This window comes from Bubalus kerabau, chromosome 23 (assembly GCF_029407905.1).
Source record: "Bubalus kerabau isolate K-KA32 ecotype Philippines breed swamp buffalo chromosome 23, PCC_UOA_SB_1v2, whole genome shotgun sequence".
Lineage (NCBI taxonomy): Eukaryota > Metazoa > Chordata > Mammalia > Artiodactyla > Bovidae > Bubalus > Bubalus kerabau.
Window position 1 is genome coordinate 4,018,901 of NC_073646.1, and position 24,317 is coordinate 4,043,217.

Sequence of the window (24,317 nt, forward strand, 5' to 3'; positions counted from 1 at the left end):
CGGCAGCGGCTGGCAAGAAAGGCACACACGCACAGAGCAGAGAGGAGCAGACAGAAGATCACAAACCAGCGGAGCCAGGCCTGCTGGGAAGGGGCCCACAGGGACGGATGCCCCCCAGAGACGCAGGCAGCAGGGCCTGGAGCAGCTACCTCGGGAATGTGATGGCCCTCAGGCCCACCGCCTGATGAACCCCACTTCTGCCTTTCTAACTTTCTGACCTTAAACTGTAATAACCGCCAAAAGTATTGCTGTGTCTACAGTAAGACTGTTAATCCAAACAGCTGTGATTAAAATACAGTACCAGAGAACATACAAGAACATGCAGTAAAAGTATGCTCAAAAACGTGAAGAGCACAGCTGACCCTTGAACAGCAGCAGCTGGTTGAGTCTGTGGATGCAGAACCGTGGGTACAGAGGAACCACAGAGGGAGACCCACAAATGTGGAGGAACCAGGTATTCAGAGGACAGACTGTAAGTTCTGTGTGGATCTTAGACTGTGAGGAGGGCCTGCCCCCCCCAACCCAAGTGTTGTTCAAGGGTCACCTTACATAAAAAATACTATGTGGTTTAAAAATCTGTTAAGGGAATTCCTTGGTGGTCCAGTGGTTAGGACTCCACGGTCCCAATGCTGAGAGCCTGGGTTCAATCCCAGGGGAAGTAAGATCCCACAAGCCATGCAGAGTGGTCAAAAAAACTTTTTTAACCTGTTTGGATATGTAGACAAACCCTATTAGACATACACTGAAATGTTAACAGTACTTATCTTTGAATGACGGGGCTCCTCTTCAAAGAGGGAACCCTCTTACACTGTTGATGGGAATGTAAATTGGCGCAGCCACTATGAAAAACAGTATGAAGGCTCCTCAGCAAACTAAAAACAGGGTTCCCACACGATCTAGCAATCCCACTCCTGGGCATATATCCAGATACAACTCCAACTCACGAAGATACACACACCCCATGCTCACAGCAGCACTGTTCACAACAGTCAAGACCTGGAAATAAGCTAAACGTCCATCGATGGATGGATGGAAAAGATGTGGCGTGTGTGTCACACACATACACGATGGAGTGTTACTCAGTCATAAAGAAGAATGAAACAATGCCATTTGTAGCAACATGGATGGACTGAGAGATTAGAGAAAGACAATTATTGTATAATATCATTAAGATGTGACTAAAATAAGACACAAATCTATCTATGAAACAGTAACAGAATCAGACATAGGGAACAGACTCACAGCTGCCACAGGACAGGGCAGGTGGAGAAGGGAAGGGCTGGGAGTCTGGGGTGAGCAGATGCAAACGGGAATATATAGGAGCAAACACCAAGGGCCTACTGTATACAGCACAGGGAACTATATTCAGTTCAAGGTGGTCAGCAGGCCACTGGGAGCCTAGAGACGTGACGGACAGGCAGCCCATCTCCCGGCCCATCAGGGGAGGCACCTGGATTGTGATGGTGCCTCTGTCGGCGTCGGTCTGCAGATGAATCTCCATGTCTGGCAGCGCTTGGCCTTCAGACACCAGCTTACGACGCAGCTTTTCCAAGGCGTCGCTCGAGTTGGAGATGAGCTCACGAATGAACACCTATGGAAATGGAGATGAGACGCTGTGCTGCAGGACCTGTCTGTCAGCAGCCTCTGGGGGGAAGCATTTAGCCAAATAAAGACTTCCCACCGTCCTCAAAGCCAGTTTCCCCAGAGCCGCCCGCAGGATGACTGGAGATGGATCATGTTCCCCTGGCCCAGCTTTCTGTCACCTCTGACTCTACTGTTGCTTCCTCAGCATCAGCCTGGAGCTAGGAGTCTGTTACTGCCAACTTCAAGGGCCCGTGAGATGACTTCTTTCTCAACTCTTGCCCAGGGATGTCAAAATATCCTCAAAACATATTTTCTCTTCTCCGTGAAGGGCTCACCAGCTTCACTTAATCTAGTGGGTTGCCACAAACCAGACCTCCCACGTTCAGGCGAAAAGGGGGCCACAGGCCCCACGACCAACCCGGGTGTGCACAGCTCTTCTCCTCTGATAAAGCTCCACTTACAGTCAGACGCAGCACATGGGAGGGCTGACCTGGCCCCGAGAGAGAAGAAGCTGGGTGTCACAGGGCCACCTGGGGATGGAGTTTAGCAGGACGAGACCTGGAAATACTTCCTAGAAGGTCCTTTCATTATGGAAAGCTGTGCTTTACCCCTCTCAAATTCTCTGCATTTTAGCAATAACCAGCGTGGAATGATGGTTCACCATGGCCTGTCAGCCTGGAGCAGCTTTGTCTCCTCACAAAGGCCCCGGGCGCTCCTTGCTGCTCTGCTCCACACAGGGGGGTCTTCTTCCTTCAGCCCCACAGACCGTGGCTGGTGAGGCCAGGTGACGAGGGAGGTGAATCCAGGGTCCAGAGCCCGTGGGCAATACCCCAGAAATGGACCTCAGCAGGGCCCCACACCAACACCTGAGACTTTTAAATTAACAGCAAAATGCATTACTTCCCAGGTTCATTGTGGCTCAAAGAATCACCTGGATATATCTGTCCATAAACCTCAATGGATTTTACTAAGAATACTCTCTTTGGTAGCCAAGATCACTACCTGTCCAAATTTAATGCCTTCTCACTGCTAATCCACTAGCTGGCATTTCCCCAGGACAGCACAGAAACAGTCTTGCCAACAGAACCAGCCAGTGCTGGGAGTGATTAGCAGGCACGCACCTCTTTTTCTGAGTATAGGGAACGGGCAACAATGTCTAGCAGCTTCTTCGTCTCAGCTTGGAACTCGTGTTTGGTAGCAGAACCTAGTAACGAACCACAGACACAACCAGGAAAGTTAACGTCTTTTTTAACAGGAGAACATACTTTGCGACATTCAAAAAAATCTTTAAGATAAGGAGTTTTAAACATTTTTCAAAACAGTGAACAAAAGAAGAAAAAAAAAAACCCCAAGCATCTGGGCTCAGACAGAAGAGCAGATCAGGGGTTCCCTTTCCCCTAGAAGTGCGGACAAGCCCGCACCCACCCTCCTCCCCGGAGCCTGCAGGCCTCAGGTCACGCTGCTTGGAGAAGCTGTCGACCTGCCTCCACAACCAGACCCCGGATTCGATTCTTGTATGCGGTGGTTTCCAGATTAATCATTTAGAAAGCAAAGGAGAAAAACTCACTCCTCTTAACCCAAGCATTAAGTACTCTGTTGCTGTCTCATCTGAAAGCCAGAAACGGACCCGCGGCAGGACCGGCTCCGGAGCCTGCCCTCTACACGTCCCGGGAACGCAGGGCTGTGCTGAGGTTCCGTCCGCTTGGTGATCATTAGCAGATGTGCAGGCGCCTGCGCCAACTCCCGGTGACCACCAGAGGGCGCCAGACGCGCCAGGATGGAAGTCAGAAGTGCCAGGGAAGCCGGAAACGTAGGAGGCATTGTTTTGGGGACCCCTCCCTCCAACCAAGCCCTTCCTTCGTCTGAAGTGAGTGCGTGGTTCCCTCAAGCACTGCTTCTGCCTCAGTACCCCCTCGGGAGGCAGCGGACTCCGGGGCCCCTGGCCGCACGCCCCACCCTGCGCCACGCCTCACCCTGCACGACCTCCGAGCTGCTGATGACCGAGTGCAGGGGCCCCGCCTCCGCCTGGTCCTCAGCAGCCTGGGAGCTGAACGGCCGTCCCACGTGGAAGCTCGAGGCCAGGCTTCGCCGGGGACCCCAAGACTGAGCTGGGGGCCTCCAGGGACACAGAACTGGTTTCCCTGAAAAAGAAGAATGAGAGTTAACAGGACATCAGGACAGAATACCCTGATTTGTTCACACCAAAGCAGGCTCCAGAGACCAGTGTCACCCCGGAGAATCGGAAGTGACAAGCACTGCGCACCTAGCCGGTAGTCAGCGGGTAGTTTTGCCAACACCGCCCCACACGTGGCAAATACCAAGAACACAGAAAACTCGGGGCAGAACAGCAGGAACGGGGAGGTACCTTCTGACCCCACTTCCCACATGCACCCCCGATTTGGTGCATAAACCCACCAAACTCACATGTGCCTCCATGCTCACAGCCCCTCCCAGAGCCAGAAATAATGACAGGCCAGCCTTCCTTACTGTGTAACTAACATGGAAAAAGGAGAAAAAATACTCCCTAAGAGGAGGTCAGATTTTTAGATGTGCATGTTCCAAAACTGTCCTGTCATCTTCCAAAGAATCTTCATTGAGCCCTTTCCTCTCCTGTCCACCAGTCTCTTTTAAATTAGTGTATTTACAGTCTGCAAACCAGGGCATGATCTTCTCTGCCTCATAACTAGGAATGGGATTCAGTGTCTCTCCAGTTACTTTTCAGTAACTTCCTGTTCAGCACAGTGGACCAAGGAACCACTGCGCGGGGAGAAGGAAAACCCGCCAACACGACATTGCAGCCCCAGCCTGGCGTGGCTGCCAGACGCCACAGAAACACACAGCCCCTCCACCCAATGGGCAGGATGCAGCCAGTCCTCACCAGCACCCTGAAGACACTGGCCGGGGGCCGGCGCTGTGCAGAAGGGACTCGCTGCCCGGCACTCTCAAGGCTCTGAACACCAGACACTCCGTGTCAAAGTCTAGGCCATGACAAGCTGCAGCTGCCTGTTACACACTCCGCACGTGTGGCAGTCAGGAAGGAATGATTTAGAAGTAACTCATGGCTTTCAAAAATCAACGTTATCAGCTTCCACATTCCTACAAGGTGTAAATATCTGCCTTCTCTTTAAGCTTATTTTTGGATTTACAGATAACACACTTTAGCCTTTACCTATATGAGGAATATCTTTAAAACCACCCTAACTTAGAAAATATTCAGTTTCCAGATAGTCTGAATATTTAATTCTTTGGCCTAGCTGCATTGTTCACATCATTCATACCTGTTCCCCCTAAAAAACTGGGGTATTACTTCTGGAATTAAGTGGCATTTGGCTACAGCATTCAAGTCTGCACCAGCCCAGGCAGGGCTGCTGGGGTCCCCGTGGTTCCAGATGGTGCTGACGCAGGACGTAGGATGCCAGCAGACTGTGTGACCCCACACTGCCTCCCCTCCCAGGGACAGCGCTCCTGGCTCCCCACAAAAGCTGGGGACCCTCTGCTTTAAAGTGAGAGGACTTTAGGCTGAAATCAGTGAGGGATGCGAGACCGGGCTGGGCCTCAGGATGCAGTCTAGACTCAGAGCGCTTGGACCACTGGAATTGGGAGTGACGGGAGACCCCTGGAGGAAGACGGGAGGCAGCCCTGGAAGCACAGACTGGCTGTGTTCCTGATGCTTCCACGTAAGTCCGAGGACACTGAAAGTATTTTAGAGATTCTTACATTGAACAACCACTCCCTGTTCGGGGGCCTCAGGAAAGTGGGGAGGGAGGGAGGGAGGGAGGGCGAGAGAGAGAGAGAGAGAGAGAGAAGACAGTGTAAAGGACAGTGTGTGTGTGTGTGTGTGTGTGTCTGTGTAAAGGGCTGTGTGTGTCTGTGTCTGTGTGTAAAGGACAGCGTGTGTCTGTAAGTGTGTGTGTGCACGCGTGTCTGTGTGTGTCTATATGTGTGTGTCTGTTTAAAGGACAGTATGTGTGTGTGTGTGTAAACAGCTGTGTGTGTGTGTCTCTGTGTGTGTGTGTCTGTGTAAAGGACAGTGTGTGTGTGTGTGTGTGTGTGTGTGTAAACGGCTGTGTCCCTGTGTCTGTGTGTCTGTATGTGTGTGTCTGTGAAAAGGACAGTGTGTGTGTGTCTGTGTGTGTGTAAATGACTGTGTGTGTGTGTGTGTGTGTGTGCATGCCCCAGGGCGCCCTCTTCCAGCAGGGGCTCGCAGGCGCGCTGGCCCTGGCCCGGCCTCCCCAGCCGCCCGCCGCCCTCGCCCGGCCTCCCCGGCGCCCAGGGCCCTTGGCCTTCCAGGTGGTCCCCTGCCTGCACACTGTTCCATGCAACCCGTCCCGTCTCTTAAACTCAACACCTTCATCTTCTGACACCAATTCCATCTCGATATTTCTGATTTCAGGGGACTCATTCCTGAACACAACCCCACCAACTCCATGGGCCTCAGGCTGGCCTTCCAGGCCCTCCACCAAGCAGCAGCCCAGACCTCCAGGGCGCACCCTTTCCTCCCGGCCCGCAGGCCTGCAGCCGCCCACCTTGGGGAAGGAGCCCTGACCGCAGCCCTGCCCCGCTTCCTGTCCTCAAAGGACCTGCTCAAAGGACCCTCGGTCCTTTTCTCATCATCTGCCTCTTGGTCCTGTCAGGAAAGAACAGGTCACATTCCCTCACGCCCAGTTGTAAGCCATCTTTACCCCCAAAGAAACAGAAATCACATGAAACTGAACAATTCAGTGGATAACGGCGCCTCTCCTTTTCAGACCCCCAGGAACTACCTGTTTTAAACCTGCTCCCAGACTGGGGAAGGGGCTGTTGGATTATGACTGGCACATTTTATTTCCAGTCTTCTGTGCATAAATATTTTTATCAAGAACACATCTTAGGGCTCCCCTGGTGGCTCAGTGGTAAAGAATCCACCTGCTAATGCAGGAGACATGGGTTTGATCCCTGGCCCAGGAAGATCCCACATACCGAGGGGCAACTAAGCATGTGTACAGCTACTCAGCCTGTGCTCCAGAGCCCAGGAGTCGCAACTACTGAGCCACGTGCCACGAGTACTGAAGTCCACGCACCCTAGAGCCCGTGCTCTGAAATGAGAAGCCCGCACATCACAACTAGAGTAGCCTCCGTGCCCCACAACTAGAGAAAAAGCCCCTGCAGCAACAAAGACCCAGCACAGCCAAAAATAAATAAGTAAATAACGTTTTAAAAAAGAACACATCTTAGTGACTGCTCTGTTTTAGTACATATAAAGCTGCTTATTCTTTTTAATGAACAAATAATACTCCACTGTACTGAATAAGTATTTAACTAGTGTTCAACTGATGGATGTTTAAACTGTTTCCTGTCTTGTGCTGTTGAAAATAATGCTCCAGGTGATCAAGAGTTATCTATTGCACATTTACCCTTCATGGAAGAAAAGGAGATACAGGGAAATATCCATGTTCTCACTCGTTTGTGCAAAAACAACAGGAAGGATAAACCAGAAACTAATGAGATTGTGTTTTCAATTCCTAAGGCTGTCATAACAAGGGACAGGGTGGCTTACAACCACAGAAACTTCATCTCTCCTGGTTCCAGAGGCCAGAAGTGCAAAACCAAGGTGCCGGCAGGGCCGAGTCCTCCGGGCCCCGAGGGCAATCTGTGCGCACCTCCCCCGGGCTCGTGCTGCCTCACCCCCATCTCTGCCTCTGTCCTCTCACAGCCTCTCTTCCCTGGGGGTCTCCTCTGTGTCCAAATTTCTCTCCTGAGTCACCGGTTATACTGGGTTTGGGGCTCACTCTAACCCAGTACGACCTCATCTTAATATATCGACAAAGACCCTCTTTCCAAATAAGGTCACACTCACAGATGAGGGTGTGCACAGGTCTCTGGGGGCACACGATTTATACCACAAGAAACTGGGTACCTGGGGTGTGTGCTTCCTGGGGCTGCTGTGGCAGAGCACCCCGACGAGGCCACGGAAACAACAGAAGTCTACCGCCTCCCAGCTCCGAAGGCTGGAGGAATAAAGCCCAAGTGCTGGCGGAGCTGCAGGGGGGAACCCGCTCTACCCCCTCCCCAGCCTCGGGGGGCCTCAGGGAGCCTCAGCTTGGAGACGGCAGTGTCCTCCTCTGCTCGTGTCTGCCCCTGGGTTGGACTTCCCCTTTTTATAAGGACACTTCATATTGGATCACGGCCCACCCTAATGATCTTTAACTGATTTCTGCAAAGACCCCATTTTCAAATAGGATCATGTTCACAAGTCCTGGGGTCAGAATTTCAGCATCTTTGGGGGAGTTGCAATTTGACCCATAACAGATGTGTGGGAACAGAATGGAGAAAGGAAGGGTGGAGATGAGGGAGCAGAGCTGAGGGGAAATGACATTTCTGAGCATCCTTTTCCCTCCTGACTCAGAACCGTGGTCATGTTTCACAAACCCAAAAAGTAAATAGTTAAGAGCAGCCAGAGTGTATGGAGAACATAAAATGAAATGCGAACAGTAACAAGCAGGCACAACTGTAAGATGAGTAACACAGCCGCCCTGATAGAACCCACCTAAGTCACGTGAGGGTGGGGTTAAGGGCACAGAAACCCCCACCCCGTGAAGTTGAAAACCCAAGTATGGCCCTCCAGTTGGCCCTCCAACACAACCACATCCACACTCGTGGATTCCACCCAGCTGCAGACTGTGCAGTACTGCAGTACCTACTTAGCGGGAAAAAACCACAAATAAGGGGACCCTCGCCGTTCAAACTGGGCTCTTCAAGGATTAAGCGTACACTGTAAAGCTGGGCTCAGAAAGGACAGCTTGGATCACTGCAGCAGCAGCAGACCAAGCACGTGAGCACAAGTCAAGGGCGGGGAGGGCAGGCTGAACCTGTTATGCTGCAAACGGAGGCACCAGTGTAGCATAGACATAAACGTCAAGGTGCATACAAGTGTGTGACAACACACACACGTGCACCTGCTGAGTCTGTCCGGGGACAGGCCCAGAGGCAGCGGCGCCCCGCAGCAGTGAGCGCACCTCGTGCCAAGGGGAGCGGCCAGCCTGGACCTGCTCCCAGGAGATGCTGCAGCCTGGGCAAACAGGCGGGCGGCCGCCCTCCCCGGCACTCAGACCTCTAGTGTGCAAATGCCTTTTGCCCACAGAAGGAACTGAGGCCCCTGGAGAACACACTGGATGAGCCTGGAATGCCTGGGGTGCCAGAGGTGGTGATGGGACACGCCAGGAGGGCACAGGCTCCCGGTGCTGAAACCCAGGACAACGGGCAGCACAACAGTGACAGGGGTGGACTGTCAGCAGGCGAACAAAGCAGATGCAAGTCCACACCTGCAGAAACAGTCGATAAGCGGAGGAGAAGCCCTCTTCCTGACAGCAGTAAGAGGAACCATGGAAGCAGACAAGTGCCACGAGGCGAGCGACAGGCGCAGACGGCTGAGGGGCGGTCACCGCAAACAGAACATCTGCAGAATCTCAGAGTTCCCGCCCCGCCCCGGTTTCGAAGACAGAAATGGTACCTTACGGTGCAGCAAGCGGCAGATCGGCTTTAACTGAGCGACCACAGCCGTCATCAGCATCAGGAGGACATGTGTCCACACACGGCAACTCCTGGTGGCGCGAGAGGGCACAGCCTGACTTCTGTCATGTTCTCACCAAAACCCACGTCAAGCTAATCAAGAAAACACCAGACAAACCCCGATAGAAGGAAACCCTCTAAAGTAACAGGCCAGTACTCCTCAAAAAAGTGCCGCGATCCTGAAGGAACAGCACAGGCTGAAGAGACACAAGTGCACAGTATGGAGGGTCCTGGGCCAGCAAAGGACATGGATGGAAACCAGCGAAAGCCCAGTGAGACGGGCACATGGCTGAGAGCTCCGTGTCCATATTATTTCAGTTTCCAATACTTACACCACGGCCATCAAAGACACTAATATTAGGGGAAACGAGGGGAAGACTGAGTACTATTTCTATAACATCTCTGTAAAGTACAAAATATTTCAAAATAAAAAATATTTCAAAATGCTACTGCCAAGATGACGTTGTTATGAAACTTTTGGATCTTTGCTTATTAGTCAGGTAAAAATTTTACTGTAGTTTTTCTATTTCTCTCCTATTACATTTCTCTTATGAGTAAGACTGAACATCTATTTATATTTTAAATATTTTCTATTTCCTTTTTCATTAATGGACTGTTGATACCCTCTGATCATTTTCTACTACATTTTTCCTTATTGATTTGTAAGAACTGTTTATATATTAAGGGAATTAATCTTTTTGTTTGAAAAGGACTTCCTTGTTCCAAGATTACATTTCCCATGTCTTATTTTTCCTATTCCTTCTGTTTTCCACTTAATATTCAGAATATTTTTGAGTATTTAACATGTTGTTTATGACTGGAATAATATAAATCCTCAGAGTTGAGAAAAGGGAAAAAAGAAAAAAAGCAACCCATATTTTCAACCAGGATTTTAAGACTTTGCATTATATTCCAAGATTATAGTACTATCAAGAGCAGGTCTGATTTCAGGTGAACTGAACTTTCTTCAGGTTTTTCCAGTGGTCATGTATGGATGTGAGAGTTGGACTATAAAGAAAGCTGAGCGCCGAAGAATTGATGCTTCTGAACTGTGGTGTTGGAGAAGATGCTTGAGAGTCCCTGGGACTGCAAGGAGATCCAACCAGTCCATCCTAAAGGAGATCAGTCCTGGGTGTTCATCGGAAGGACTGATGCTGAAGCTCCAATACTTTGGCCAGCTGATGCGAAGAGCTGACTCATTGGAAAAGACCCTGATGCTGGGAAAGATTGAAGGTGGGAGGAGAAGGGGACGACAGAGGATGAGATGGTTGGATGGCATCACCGACTCGATGGGCATGAGTTTGAGTAAACTCCGGGAGTTGGAGATGGACAGGGAGCTGCAGTCCATGGGGTCACAAAGAGTCAGACATGACTGAGCGACTGAACTGAACTTTCTACAGTGATTTTAAGAACAAACCAACAGGGCAATGAGCCTGCCTGAACCAGATACAAACACTCTCTCTGTCCTCACGCTCCCCCTACACCCTAAGGGAAAAAGCACAAACCTCAGTGTCAGGCTACAGCATATTAATCTGTTTGGTGGTTTGGGATCACCGGATGGGAAGCACAGACAGTCTGAATCTGACACACACATCTGCCAGCGCTCACACTGATTCCTCTGCCTGCCATTTCTTTCCACCTAAACTGCTTCAGGACCCAGTGTGAGGCCCTCTCTTTCATCAGGCCTCCCTCCCAGTACACAATAATCTCTCCCTACTATAAATCAGAGCACTTATTTCCCATGCCACTAATTTAAAACTTGTTACAAGCCAGTTTGTGTAATTTCTTCTATCAACTTTTTCTTAATATATAACATCTCACTGAATTAGGGCAGGAACAAGCTTATATTGCTTAGTGTCAAACTCTCTGAAGGCAAGAACATCCATATTTCTCTATACGCCAAAGCATCAGATGCAGAAGAATTTTTTTTTTTAAGTCTTGAAACTTTTATCAATAAAAACATGACTACAGTCAAGCAGAAGCACATTCAATCAGCCAACAGATGGCGGCAGTGATCCTGCAAGGCCATTCCGACTAGTAAGCAGCAACTGAAAACGCGCCTGCCAGGAGGGGCTCACGAAGGAAGGCACGTGAGGCAATACACACCGGGAATGTTCTTTGGCTTTGTTTTGTTTAAAAAAACCCATCTTTCTTATATGTCAGCCATAGTTCTCACTAAGGTTTTGCTTCATAATGGCATCTAAGTTACATACTTTAGATACACGCACACTATTTTAAGCTGTGAGAAATGCACTGATCGTTTTTCTGGAATTACATCTCCCCAAATCTCCCACTTTCTCAAGTGTGATGTGGATAAGAGCAATTTCACTTTTGTCTTTACTACATGGAGTGCCACTTCCTGTATGGCTGACGTGTATCCTATCAACCAAACCGGTGGATAACAACCACGAACTTAGGAACAAGAAGAAGACTACAGAGGGCCCTGGAGAGTCAACAAAGCAGGGGGATTCTGGACAGTCAAAGGTAAGAGCACAGAATAAGTGCAGGTTCAACAAAGGGTGGCTAAAACTCTAAGAGAAAACACACACAATGTACTTTCCTGGCCTAAAGAACCAGAGGAGAGATTTGGAAAACCACAGAATATGGAAAGTGAAGGGAGGAAATCCCAGAAAGAGGGAGCCTCCAATTTGGGGAATGATACTTCTAAGTCTCTGGCTGATCTCCTGTCCAAACCGCAAGCAGTCCAGTTAAGGAAAAACGAGTCAAACACTGCCTAAGAGAAAATGTTAGCAGCTGGGGCCAACCAGGTTAATATCCACCTTTAAAACAATAACTACCCTTCAGAGGAATATAACAGAATCCAGAAATTCCACAAGGCAACATCCACAATGTCCAGGATGCAATAAAAAGTTACTCAGCAAACAGAGAAACAGAAAAATGCAATTCCTGTTCAAGAGAAGTGTCAGTCAATGAAGACTGGTGGACACAGGTTTTATTTTTATTTTTTAGGACATGGGTTTTATTTATTTATTTATTTTTGGCAATATAAATACATTTATTTATTTCTTGAAAGTGAAAGTGAAGTTGCTCAGTCGTGTCCAACTCTTTGCGACCCCATGGACTGTAGCCCACCAGGTTCCTCTGTCCATGGGATTTCCCAGGCAAGAATACTGGAGTGGGTTGCCATTTCCTTCTCCATGGATTTTAAAACAGCCATTATAAACCCACTCTAGTAATCTTGCCTGGAAAACACCATGGACAGAGGAGCCTGGCAGGCTACAGTCCATAGGATCACCAGAGTCAGACACGACTTAGCAACTAAACCATCCACCACTACAAAGTGAATATATGCCTAAAGACAGTGTGTGAAAAGGATATTTGCCATATACTAGCTAGTTTTTTGGTGGGAGGGTCGGAGTCAAGGAAGACTTGGGGTTATTTTTTCATCAACTTCCATTTTATACTTATTTATAATGGCCTTTATTTTTACTAATACTGTAAAACTATGAAAATGAATAAAATACTAAAAGTTTCATATATATAAAAAAACAGCCATTATAATGATACTATATGTCATAAAGCAAACTATGCTCAAAATAAAAGATGAGAAATTTCAGAGACATAAACTATAAAAGAAAAACCAAGTGGAAATCCTACATATAGAAAATATCATACCTGAAACTTAAAAATTAACTAGGAGGCTTAACAACCAAATGGAAACAACAGAGGAAAGTCTATGAACTTGAAAATAAATTGACAGAAATTATTCAAGGTGAAATAGATTACAAATAAATGAACAGGGTCTCAGACATATGTGGGACAACAGAAAGGAGTTTAACATTTGGAATCCCAGAAGGAGAGGAGAAAGAGAATAGGGCAGGAAAAAATATCTGATGAAATAACTGGAAAATTTCTCCAAACTTGGTCAAAGACAAATTTACAGAATCAAAAATTCAATGAACCACTAGCAAGATAATATCAAAGAAAAACACCTAGGCACATTGTAATCAGACGGTTGAAAACAAAATAAATAGAGAAAATCTTGGCAGCAACTAGAAAAAAACAAGACATTATTTGGGGAAACAATAATTTGAATGACAGCTAACTTTTCAACAGAAATAATGGAGGCTGAAAGACAATGGTACAGCATCTGGTCATAAATAGCAGAGCTGAACTAAAGGCAATGCTACAGTTCTTCAGGCTGGATGTAAGTGCTACGAGATGGAAACTTGGATCTTCAAAAAAGAATGCAGAACGTCAGAAACAGTAACCTAGGTAAACACTAAAGAATTTTCCTCTAGTTTCTTTAAAATACATACAAAAATCAAAACATTGTTTTAACAATGTTTAAAGCCAAAATTAAAATAAATTAAAAGTATATAATATATACAAAAATTAAAACACTATTTTACCAAAGTTTAAACCAAAAATTAAAACACTGTCTTGTGGGGTTTATAACATACGTACATGCAGTGTGTATAACAAATGTAACGTAAAGGACGGGGTGGAAGGAGGAAATGCACCCATTACAGTTGCAAGGTTTTCACAGTCTATACGGTGTATTACAATACTAATTCCAAACAGACTATGAGAAGCTATGGGTGAACATTACACTCTCCAGAGTAGCCAAAAAAATGACGCAAAGAGGTATAGCTAAAAAAGCATTAGTAAACCAAGATGGAATTCTAAAATATATTTACTTGATCCAAAAGACTACAGGAAAGGTAGAAGAGAGGGGAAAATGAGAAGGGACAAATAACAACAACAGAGATAAGCCTGACTATTAGCAATAAATACATTTTAAGTCAATGGACTAAACACTCCAATTACAAGGCAAAGATTGTCAGAATTGATAGAGCAAGACCTAATTATACACTGTTCACAAAATAACCGGCTACAACGCAGGAGACGCAGGTTCGATTCCTGGGTTGGGAAGATGCCCTGGAGAAGGAAATGGCAACCCACTCCAGTATTCTTGCCTGGGAAATCTCATGGACAGAGGAGCCTGGCGGGCTATAGTCCACTGGGTCACAGAGGTGGGTAAGACTTACTGATTAAACCACCACCACAAAACAATCACTTAAAATAGAAAACACAGGGATTCCCCTGGTGGTCCAGGGGTTGAGACTACATGCTCCCACTGCAGAGTGTGCGGGTGTTGTCCTTGGTTGGGATCCCACATGCTGTATGGTGCATTCCTTTTCCTTTTGGAAAGGAAATAAATGAAAAAAAAAAAAAAAAAAGAAATGCTAGGTAAAAATACGGATAAAAAAGGTGGGCGTGACCACATTAGATCAGACAAAGTAGACTGCAAAATAGAAAGTATTACTAGGGAAAAAGAAGACTATATCAGAATGATAAAAGCTGCAGTTCACAGCAAGATCCTCTATGACCCACCCACCAGTAATGGAAATAAAAACAAAAATAAACAAATGGGATCTAATTAAACTTACAAGCTTTTGCACAACGAAGAAAACTATAAGCAAGGTGAAAAGACAGCCTTCAGAATGGGAGAAAACAATAGCAAATGAAACAACTGACAAAGAATTAATCCCCAAAATACACAAGCAGCTGAGCTGTGGTGTTGGAGAAGACTCTTGAGAGTCCCTGGACTGCAAGGAGATCCAACCAGTCCATCCTAAAGGAAATCAACCCTGAATATTCATTGGAAGGACTGATGCTGGAGCTGAAACTCCAATACTTGGGCCACCTGATGTGAAGACCTGACTCATTGGAAAAGACCCTGATGCTGGGAAAGATTGAAGGCAGGAGAAGAAGGGGACGACAGAGGATGAGATGGTGGGATGGCATCACCGGCTTGATGGACATGAGTTTGAGTAAACTCCGGGAGTTGGTGATGGACAGGGAAGTCTGGTGTGCTGCAAAGGGGGTTGCATGAGAGTCGGACATGACTGAGCGACTGAACTGATACTGATACATGCAGCTCAATACCAGAAAAACAAACAACCCAATCAAAAAGTGGGCAAAAGAACAGATATTTCTCTAAAGAATGAGGTGGATGAAACTGGAGCCTATTATACAGAGTGAAGTCAGAAAGAGAAACACAAATACTGTATATTAACAAATATATATGGAATTTAGAAAGATGATAATGATGATCCTACATGCAGTGCAGCAAAAGAGACACAGATGTAAAAAACAGGCTTTTGGACTCTGGGAGAAGGCGAGGATGGGATGATTTGAAAGATCAGCACTGAAACATGTATGTTACCATGTAAAATAGATGCCCAGCGCAAGCTCGATGCATGAAGCAGGGCACCCAAAGCCGGTGCTCTGGGACAACCCAGTGGGATGGGGTGGGGAGGGAGCCGGGAGGGGTGTTCAGGCTGGGGGGACGCATGTATACCCGTGGCTGACTCCTGTTGATGTGGGGCAAAAACCATCACAATATTGTAAAGTAATTATCTTCCAATTAAATAAATTTTAAAGAGATGTAGTTCATCAGGAAAACTTAATCATGAACATATTTGCCTAATAACACCTTCAAATAAATGAAATCAAAACTAAAAGAATCAAAAGAAAAAACACAAATGCACAATCGTAGCTGGAGATTCTGACACCTGGCTCAATAAATGACAGAACTAGAGCAAAAAAACCAATCAAGACACAGTTCATCCGCAGTACAACATGAAACACTTTGCTTGATGGATATTCATCCAGTACTGTATACCTAGCAAGTGCAAAATACAGTTCTTGAAAACATTCTTTTCCTGTACACATGGTCTATTCACTGAGAAAGACCATAAAGTGGGCCCCATAAAGTGGGCCAGAGTCTCAATAAATTTTAGAAGGAACGAAATCATAGAGTAAGCTCTCTAAATACAACAGAATTAATTTAGAATCAATAATAATAAAATATCAGGCTTCCTTGCTGGCTCAGGGGTAAAGAATCCACCTGCCAATGCAGGAGACACGGGTTCAATCCCTGATCTGGGAGGATCCCACAATGCCACGGAGCAATTAAGGCTGTGCCCCACAGCTGCTGAGCCTGTGCTCCAGAGCCAGAGAACAGCCACGCCTGAGCCCACATGCTGCAGCTACTGAAGCTTGCACACCCGAGAGCCCAAAACAAGAGAAGCCCACCCACCACAAATAGAAGAGCCCCTGCTTCCCGTAACCAGAGAAAAGCCTGAGTGGCAACACAGACCCAGCATGGCCAAAAATAAATAAAAGTCTGTGTGTGTATGTATATCGGAGAAGGCGATGGCACCCCACTCCAGCACTCTTGCCTGGAGAATCCCATGGACGGAGGAGCCTGGTGGGCTGCAGTCCATGGGGTCCCGAAGAGTCAGATACGACTGAGCGACTTCACTTTCACTTTTCACCTTCATGCATTGGAGAAAGAAATGGCAACCCACTCCAGTGTTCTTGCCTGGAGAATCCCAGGGACGGGGGAGCCTGGTGGGTTGCCGTCTATGGGGTCACACAGAGTCAGACACGACTGAAGTGACTTAGCAGCAGCAGCATATACATGTACAAAATAAAATACCCAGGAAACCTCAATTATCTGGAAATTAACACATTCTAAATGATCCATGGGTCAAAGAAGAAATTACAAAGAAAATTAGGTAAAATTTAATACTTAATGATAATGAAAATACAATATATTAAAAGTTGTGGGATACACCTAGAGAAGCATGTAGCAGGAAACTTACAGCTTTGAGTGCTTATGTTAGAAAAGAGGCTTAAAACTGATATCACCTAAGATAACACCTTAAAGTACAACAACAACAAAGAAAAAGTACAAGATTAAACCCAAACACAGGAGAAAGGAGGAAACGACAAAAAGCAGAAATCAATAAAGTAGAAAACAGACAAGTGATAGAGAAAATGAACAAAACCAAAGTTGATTCTGGACAAAGATCAACAGAAGATAAGCTCCTGGCTAGACTGATGAAGAAAGAAGAGAATACCAATCATAAACAACAGGAGTGAAGGGTACTGTCACAAATTCTACAGAAGCCCTGAATTTCTACTGAATTCTCTCAGTTACGAGGAAGAAATAACACCAGTCTTACACAAAGTTTCAGAAAACAGAACAAGGAACTGCTTCTCTTCAATTTTTGACGATATCAAAACCTGACAAAGACATCACATAGACATACACACCACAATAATACACCAATATCCCCCATGGACACAGACATGGAGGTCCTTAATAAAATATAAGCAAGGAAAACCCATTAATATATAAAAATGATACATCATGACCAAGCAGGTTTATCTCAAAGATGCAAGGCTGGTTTGATACTGCAGGTTCAGTTCTAGACGACTACAATAAAGCGACTCCCGGGATAAAGTCATTCAAATTTGGGGGTCTCCTAGTGCATATAAAAGCTATGTTCACACTATACTGTGGTCTATTAAGTGTGCAACAGCATTACGTCTAAAAACACAAGGTACATGCCTTAATTGAAAAATGTTTTATTGCTAAAAAATGCTAACCATCATCTGAGACTCCAGCAAGTCCCAATCTCTTTGCTGGTGGAGGTCTTGCGCTGACGTCAGTGGGTGCTGACTGATGAAGGTGGTGGTGCTGAAAGCTGGAGTGCCTATGGCGATTTCTCAACCTCTCCCTTTCACAAAGGGTTCTCTGTAGTACGTGATGCTATTTGATAGCATTTTGCCACACTTTATACAGGTTGTGGTTTGTGGTACCCCAAAACGATTACAAGAGCAAAACATCAAAAATCACAGATCACTGTAACAAATATAAAAATACTGAAAAGGTCTGAAATACCGGGAGACACAGACACAAAGTGAGCAGATGCTGTCGGCAAGCAGCGCTGACAGACTCGTTCAGCACAGGGCTGCCTCAGATCCGCAATCTGTAGAAAACGCAGTCATCTGTGAAACGCAACGAAGTGGAGCGCTGTAAAGTGAAGCAGGCCTGTAAACAGTCAATCAATATAATTAACTCTACTACACAAAACAATAATGCAGCAAAAGAAATGGTAGTGACAGGCTTGGGATAAAGGAGAGCACAGCTGTAGGGGCGGCGTCTGCAGAGGCAGCGACCTCCGCCTGCAGAGAGGGGCACACTGTGCGCGCAGGCCAAGACTCTGAACTTTTCATTTTTCAAAAGAAATCAGAAACTCAAATATTCACGTCAAATCTGACTTTAAACGCTTGCATTTACTTTTTAAAATGTTCGAACCAAACAAAACTGTTTTATAACCAGAATTAGCCTGTGATGGCTAGTTTGCAGCTCTTTGCTAATCTGGAAAATGAAATCCGTGAGAAAGTTTACAAAGAGAGAGAAATATAAAAGCTGCAAATAAGAGGCCTCTGGGATTTCCCTGGTGGTCCAGTAGCTAAGACTCTGCACGCCCAACGCAGGGGGCCCGGGTTCAATCCCTGGTCAGGGAACTAGATTCCACATGCTGCAACTAAAGACCCCGCACGCCACAAGGACGAGCAAAGCTCCCACGTGCTACAACGAAGACCTGGCACAGCCAAGTAAAAGAAGTGAAAAGAAATATTAAAAAAAGAAGATGCTGATGGGAAAAAGGTGCTGACAGACTTGCTCATCCATTTCCATTTGGTAGAAATTAGGGAACAACTCTCATAGAAAAAGCAGATATCTTTAAAGGGCCAGACAGTAAATATTTTAGGAGTTTTGAGTCCCGTTGCTCAACTCTGCTGCTGCAGCAGGAGACTGGTCACAGATAACACATGAAAGAATGGGCATATCCATGCTCTGATCTAACTTTATTTACAAAAATAGTATGTCTAGTTTGACCCACGCACCTTCATTCACAGAACACTGAGATAATTCATAAAGGAAAAGACTGGTATTTAACAAAGTTAAAATTAAGAACTTCTGTTCATCAAAACAAACAAAAAACTCCATCTCCCTCTGAAAAACAAACATCGGGCTGAGAGTGAAGTGGTGAGCTATAAACTAGAACATACTTGCAACAACTGACAAAGGGTATTATTGATAAAAGATTAGCACCTGTAAGAAATACATACGTGAAAGTGTTAGTTGCTTAGTCATGTCTGACTCTTTGTGACTCCATGGACTGTATAGCCTGCCAGGCTCCTCTGTCCATGGGGATTCTCCAGGCAAGAATACTAGAGTGGGTTGCCCTTCCCTTCTCCAGGGAATCTTCCTGACCCAGGGATTGAACCTGGGTCTTTCACATTGCAGGTAGATTCTTTACAATCAAGAAGAAAAAGATAGGAACAAAAAAACATGAAATAAAAACAGCATTTCACAGAAAAGGAAATATGGCCAATAAACCATAAAAAAACTTTATTAGCAATCCATTAAAAGGCAGTTAAAATCACAACTGAAATATCATTTCATAACCATCAAACTGACAAACATTTAAAACATCTGGAAATGCCACGCTCTGGTGAGGATACAGCACAGCTGATGGAACATAAATCCAGATCCACTCTGAAGAAGGCAAGTGTGGAGTAAAAACACACACCCTAACGCAGCGGCTCCAATGAGTCACTCGCCCTATGGAAACGCACTCCAGAAGCCCTGCTCGAGCAGTAGCCCCATGCCTGTGCCAAGGATGGAGGAACCAGAGGCAGCATGTTCGCATGAGGGAATCTTCTAGAATGTGCCATGGGCGGATCTTACAGACAACACCTGGAACACACCAAACGATCCAACAGTACACATGCTTCCGGCAGGAATCACACCTAAAGAAATGAAGGCACAGTAACACAATTGAGTAAGCAGGCGACGCACATCACCCCGGATAAAGCTACAAAAACGACGCGGACCCAAGACAGTCACAGCAGAATATACCCAGTGTGATTTCAACAAACTGTGTGTACGTATGTGCATCTACACATACACACATATGCAGAAAAAAAACGAAAAGCAAGGGGATAAGATCCAGAATATTCAAGTCAGCAGTCACCTCTGGGGGAGAGAGAAGGGGACATACCAGGGAGGGCGCAGAGTGCCTTCGAGGGAAGGTGGCGTCTGTTCCTGAGGTGGGCAACGGGGATTCCTTTATGCTGCTTTTAGAAATGGCACAGACGTATTACATGCATTCCTTTTTAGATGGCATGCATTTCACCAAAAGAAGGAAGGACGGGAGGGAGGTGGGAGGGAGGTGGGAGGGAGGAAGGAAAGAGGAGAGGGAGGGAAGCAGACAGACTTTGGGGTGGGGAGCTAACCACCAGCTGCCACCCCGCTGGGTCACTCTGGACTTGCAAACAGAGATGCACACGAGCCTCTGGAAACCAGCCGAAGCAGAGCAGCTCCCCACGGCTCGGCCTGTGGGATGTAACGTGGCCAGGGGCCAGCTCTCCCTGAAGCCTGGGAGGGCAGGATAAGCCTTCGGTGTAGCCCGGCCTGCAGGTGGGAAGTGGAGGAGCTGCAGGAAAGGGAACCTGGCAGGCCCCGAACAACCCAATCACTACTTCCTGAGTGAAGGCCCCCGCTTTGGCATTTTGCTCTACTTCAAACCACGGTTAAGCTTCACCAGCTCAGATGACAGGAAGTCCGCAGAGCTACTACTTTTTCAGACCGTACTTCTGGTGACCCTGTGGGGACAGTACTCAGCGGCTTGAGGCCAGTGGAAGGTGATCTGGCCACATCGGTCAAGATTACAAACCTTCTAATCTGGCAAGTCCATTTTGGGACTTTATTCTGTGGATACAGCCAAACCTGAATATAAAGAGAGATGAAAGGCCATATACTATAGCAAATTCCTGGGAACCACCTAAATGTCCACCAACGGAGGGCTCATACACGATGGTGCCTCCTGACATGGGCCCGCTACTATAATGTGGCTATTAAAAAAAAAAAAAAGACTGAGGAAACTGTGCACTGATACCGAATGCGCTCCAGCATCTATTAAGTGATAGCAGAACATGGAGAAGCGCATAACCTGGCAGAAGAAATATGTATACCTGCACATGTGCTGTGTGTGCCAAGCCGCGTTAGTCGCGCCTGACTCTTTGTGACCCTATGGACTGCAGCCCACCAGGCTCCTCTGTCCACAGGATTCTCCAGGCAAGAACACAGGAGTGGGTTGCCACGCCTTTCCAAGCAATCTTCCTGACCCAGGGATCCAACTGCATCTCTTACGTCTCCTGAACTGGCAGGGGCTTCTTTACCAACTAGTGCTGCCTGGGAAGCCTACTCTACGCATCTAACACTGGCAGGATAGACAAAGGATACACAAACAATGAATAATTGTGAGGACCTATGAAGAGGGAAACGAAGGAGAGGGGGACAAAACTGAGAGCGAGACTTCTCAAGCAGTATCTTTCTAATCAAATATTTAATTACTCAAAACAGTAAACTAAAAAAATATGGCTGTCACAAAAGGGCTAGCCCCCTCCCACCAGGTGTCAATGTCCGGGTCATGAGAAAGTCCCTAAAAGACAAACCAGATGGACTCCGGGCTAGAGGTCCCCCCAGGAGTCAGGGACCAATGACCAGGCAGAGTGTCAGCAGTAAAGGATTAGCAAATACATTATAATATACATATAATGGATACTCTGAAACACAGAACAATGAGGCAGCCTGGGTTGATATACTAAGAAAACACCTGGTCCAGATCGTGGGCTACATTTGTTACCATGGTGATTAAATACACTATGTGTGTGTATTTCTTCTCATAAGCCAAGCGTGTCTCCGTGAGGACACCCCCGAAACGGGCTGAGGGGGCTGCTCTCAGGAGGGGAACTGGTGGCTGAGGGTAGGAGCTGAAAAGATATGCTTTTCACTGCACACTCCTCTGTATCTTTTGAATTGTGCTATGTGTATCAATAACCTATTTACAAAATAACCTATTCACAACATTCTTTATAAAAAGTACCCAATCACAAAAAACATTAAAAAGAAGTTACTAGAGACATAAAACACATTTATAAAGGGATATAAAAAGTTTGGGGAAATGCCCTTGAATAGTAAAAGTTAAGTATTTAAATACTTACTTTTTTTGCCGATCCTCTAAATTCAGTTTAGTCAGTTCAGTCGCTCAGTTGTGTCCGACTCTCTGCGACCCCATGAATTGCAGCACGCCAGGCCTCCCTGTCCATCACCAACTCCCGGAGTTCACTCAGACTCACGTCCATCGAGTGAGTGATGCCATCCAGCCATCTCATCCTCTGTCGTCCCCTTCTCCTCCTGCCCCCAGTCCCTCCCAGCATCAGGGTCTTTTCCAATGAGTCAACTCTTCGCATGAGGTGGCCAAAGTACTGGAGTTTCAGCTTTAGCATCATTCCTTCCAAAGAAATCCCAGGGCTGATCTCCTTCAGAATGGACTGGTTGGATCTCCTTGCAGTCCAAGGGACTCTCAAGCGTCTTCTCCAACACCACAGTTCAAAAGCATCAATTCTGCGGCACTCAGCCTTCTTCACAGTCCAACTCTCACATCCATACATGACCACAGGAAAAACCATAGCCTTGACTAGACGAACCTTTGTTGGCAAGTAATGTCTGCTTTTGAATATGCTATCTAGGTTGGTCTATTTTTAAAAACATGATCCCAGTGAAAAGTCAAACAGGATTCTTTTCACTATTTAAGCAAATTCTAAAATTCATATGGAAAAATAAAAGTGCTCATACAGCCAAGACATTTTTGAAAAACATGAGGAAATATTATAAAATATTAAAACACATTAAAGCTACAGTATTAATTTCTCCCCTCACTTATTATATCAGAACAAATTCTAGATGAACTATAAAACTGAAAATAAAAGCTAAAAGTACTAGAAGTAATTAGAAGAAATATTTGAAATAGCTTTGGGCTTCCCGGGAGGCTCAGCGGTAAAGAATCTGCCTGGCCATGCAGGAGACGCAGGGCCAATCCCTGGGTCGAGAAGATCCCCTAGAGTAGGAAATGGCAACCCCTCCAGTATTCTTGCCTGGAAACTTCCATGGACAGAGGAGCCTGGCAGACTATAGTCCATATGGTCACAAAGACTCAGACGCGACTGAGCATGCACGCAAGCAAAATAACTTTATTGAGATATTACTCACCTACCTAAAGTGCACAATTCAATGACTTTTAGTATACTTAAAAAACCATCATCACTATAATTATCGCCCCAGAAAGAAACTCCACGCCTATCGGCAGTCACTCCCCGTCCTCCATGCCCCCAGCTCCTAGCAACCACTTTCCACCTCTGTGGATTTGCCTACGGTGGACAGTTCGCATAAATGGAATCACACCACACATGGTCTGTGGCTTCTGTCACTGAATGTGATTATCTTCAAGGTCCAACCACGCCGTAGGGCATAGCACATGTCGCTCATTTTTATGGCTGAATAGTATCAATTATATGGACAGGCTACATGATGTTTACCTCATCAGCTGATGAGCAATTGTGCCATTTCTGCTTTTTGGCTATTATAAACAATGTTGCTATAAATGCTGGTGTACAAGTTTCACTTTTTAAATTCTCTTGGGTGTACACCCAGGAGTGGCACTGCCAGTCAAATGATAATCCTATGTTTAATCATTTGAGGGACGGCAAGATGGTTGGTTTTCCAAAGCGCTGCACCATTTTATATTCCTGCCAGCAGTGGGTGAAGTTTCCAGTTTCCGCCATCGGTGTCAGTGCTTGTTTCTGCCGTGCTTTTTATCACAGCCACACGGTGAGTGTGACGTGCTACCTCACTGTGCAGGGACTTGCATCTCCCTACCGAACGACTAATGATGTTGATCATTTGAGATTTTCCTTAATGACTTCAGAGTAAGGAAATTTGTCTAAATAAGACACACAGCCGAAGAACAAGACACATAGCCAACACATTTATGGACAACGTGAAAATTAAGGTCAACAGAGTAGACCTTAAAAGGTGGTAAAAAAAATTTTGACTGTGTGAGGTGATGGATGTTAATTAATTATGGCGATTATTTTGTACATACAAATATCAAATCATTGTTGTACAACTAAAACTAATATAGCAATTACATGATTATATGTCAATCATATCAACAGAAAAAAATACAAAATTTTAATGAATAAACAAAATCAATTAGCAATAACCACAGTTTAAAAAAATTGAAGTCAGTGGGCAAACACACTAGAGACAAAAAAAGTCTGAAACACATGGCAGAGGGCTAGTTTCCTTAGTAAAACTAGAGCACTGACAGATCTACAAGGAGAAGGCCAAGCGCAAGAGAGGAAAGGCAATTCACAAAAGAGAGAAACATCAACAGCTCTGAATCATAGAGAAGGATGCATTACCACACTCGTAACTAAAAAACTGCCTC

At 46.0% G+C, this 24,317-nt stretch overlaps 1 protein-coding gene and 1 long non-coding RNA gene across 2 annotated transcripts in view; both read right to left on the reverse strand.

Annotated features, from left to right (window-relative positions):
• TRAP1 (TNF receptor associated protein 1) overlaps positions 1-24,317 on the reverse strand; it is a 49,766-nt gene that overhangs the window by 16,091 nt on the left and 9,358 nt on the right. Inside the window, exons 2-4 of the mRNA XM_055561580.1 lie at positions 3,558-3,725; positions 2,706-2,788; positions 1,451-1,591 (exon numbers count right to left, since the gene is read on the reverse strand). Coding sequence (XP_055417555.1) covers positions 1,451-1,591; positions 2,706-2,788; positions 3,558-3,725 — 392 coding nt within the window. The remainder of the gene's footprint in view (positions 1-1,450; positions 1,592-2,705; positions 2,789-3,557; positions 3,726-24,317) is intronic.
• LOC129637432 (uncharacterized) lies at positions 19,347-22,436 on the reverse strand. Its single transcript, XR_008707467.1, has 2 exons — positions 22,030-22,436; positions 19,347-19,773 (listed from the first exon to the last, which is right to left on the reverse strand). It is a non-coding gene; the product is annotated as an uncharacterized LOC129637432 (long non-coding RNA).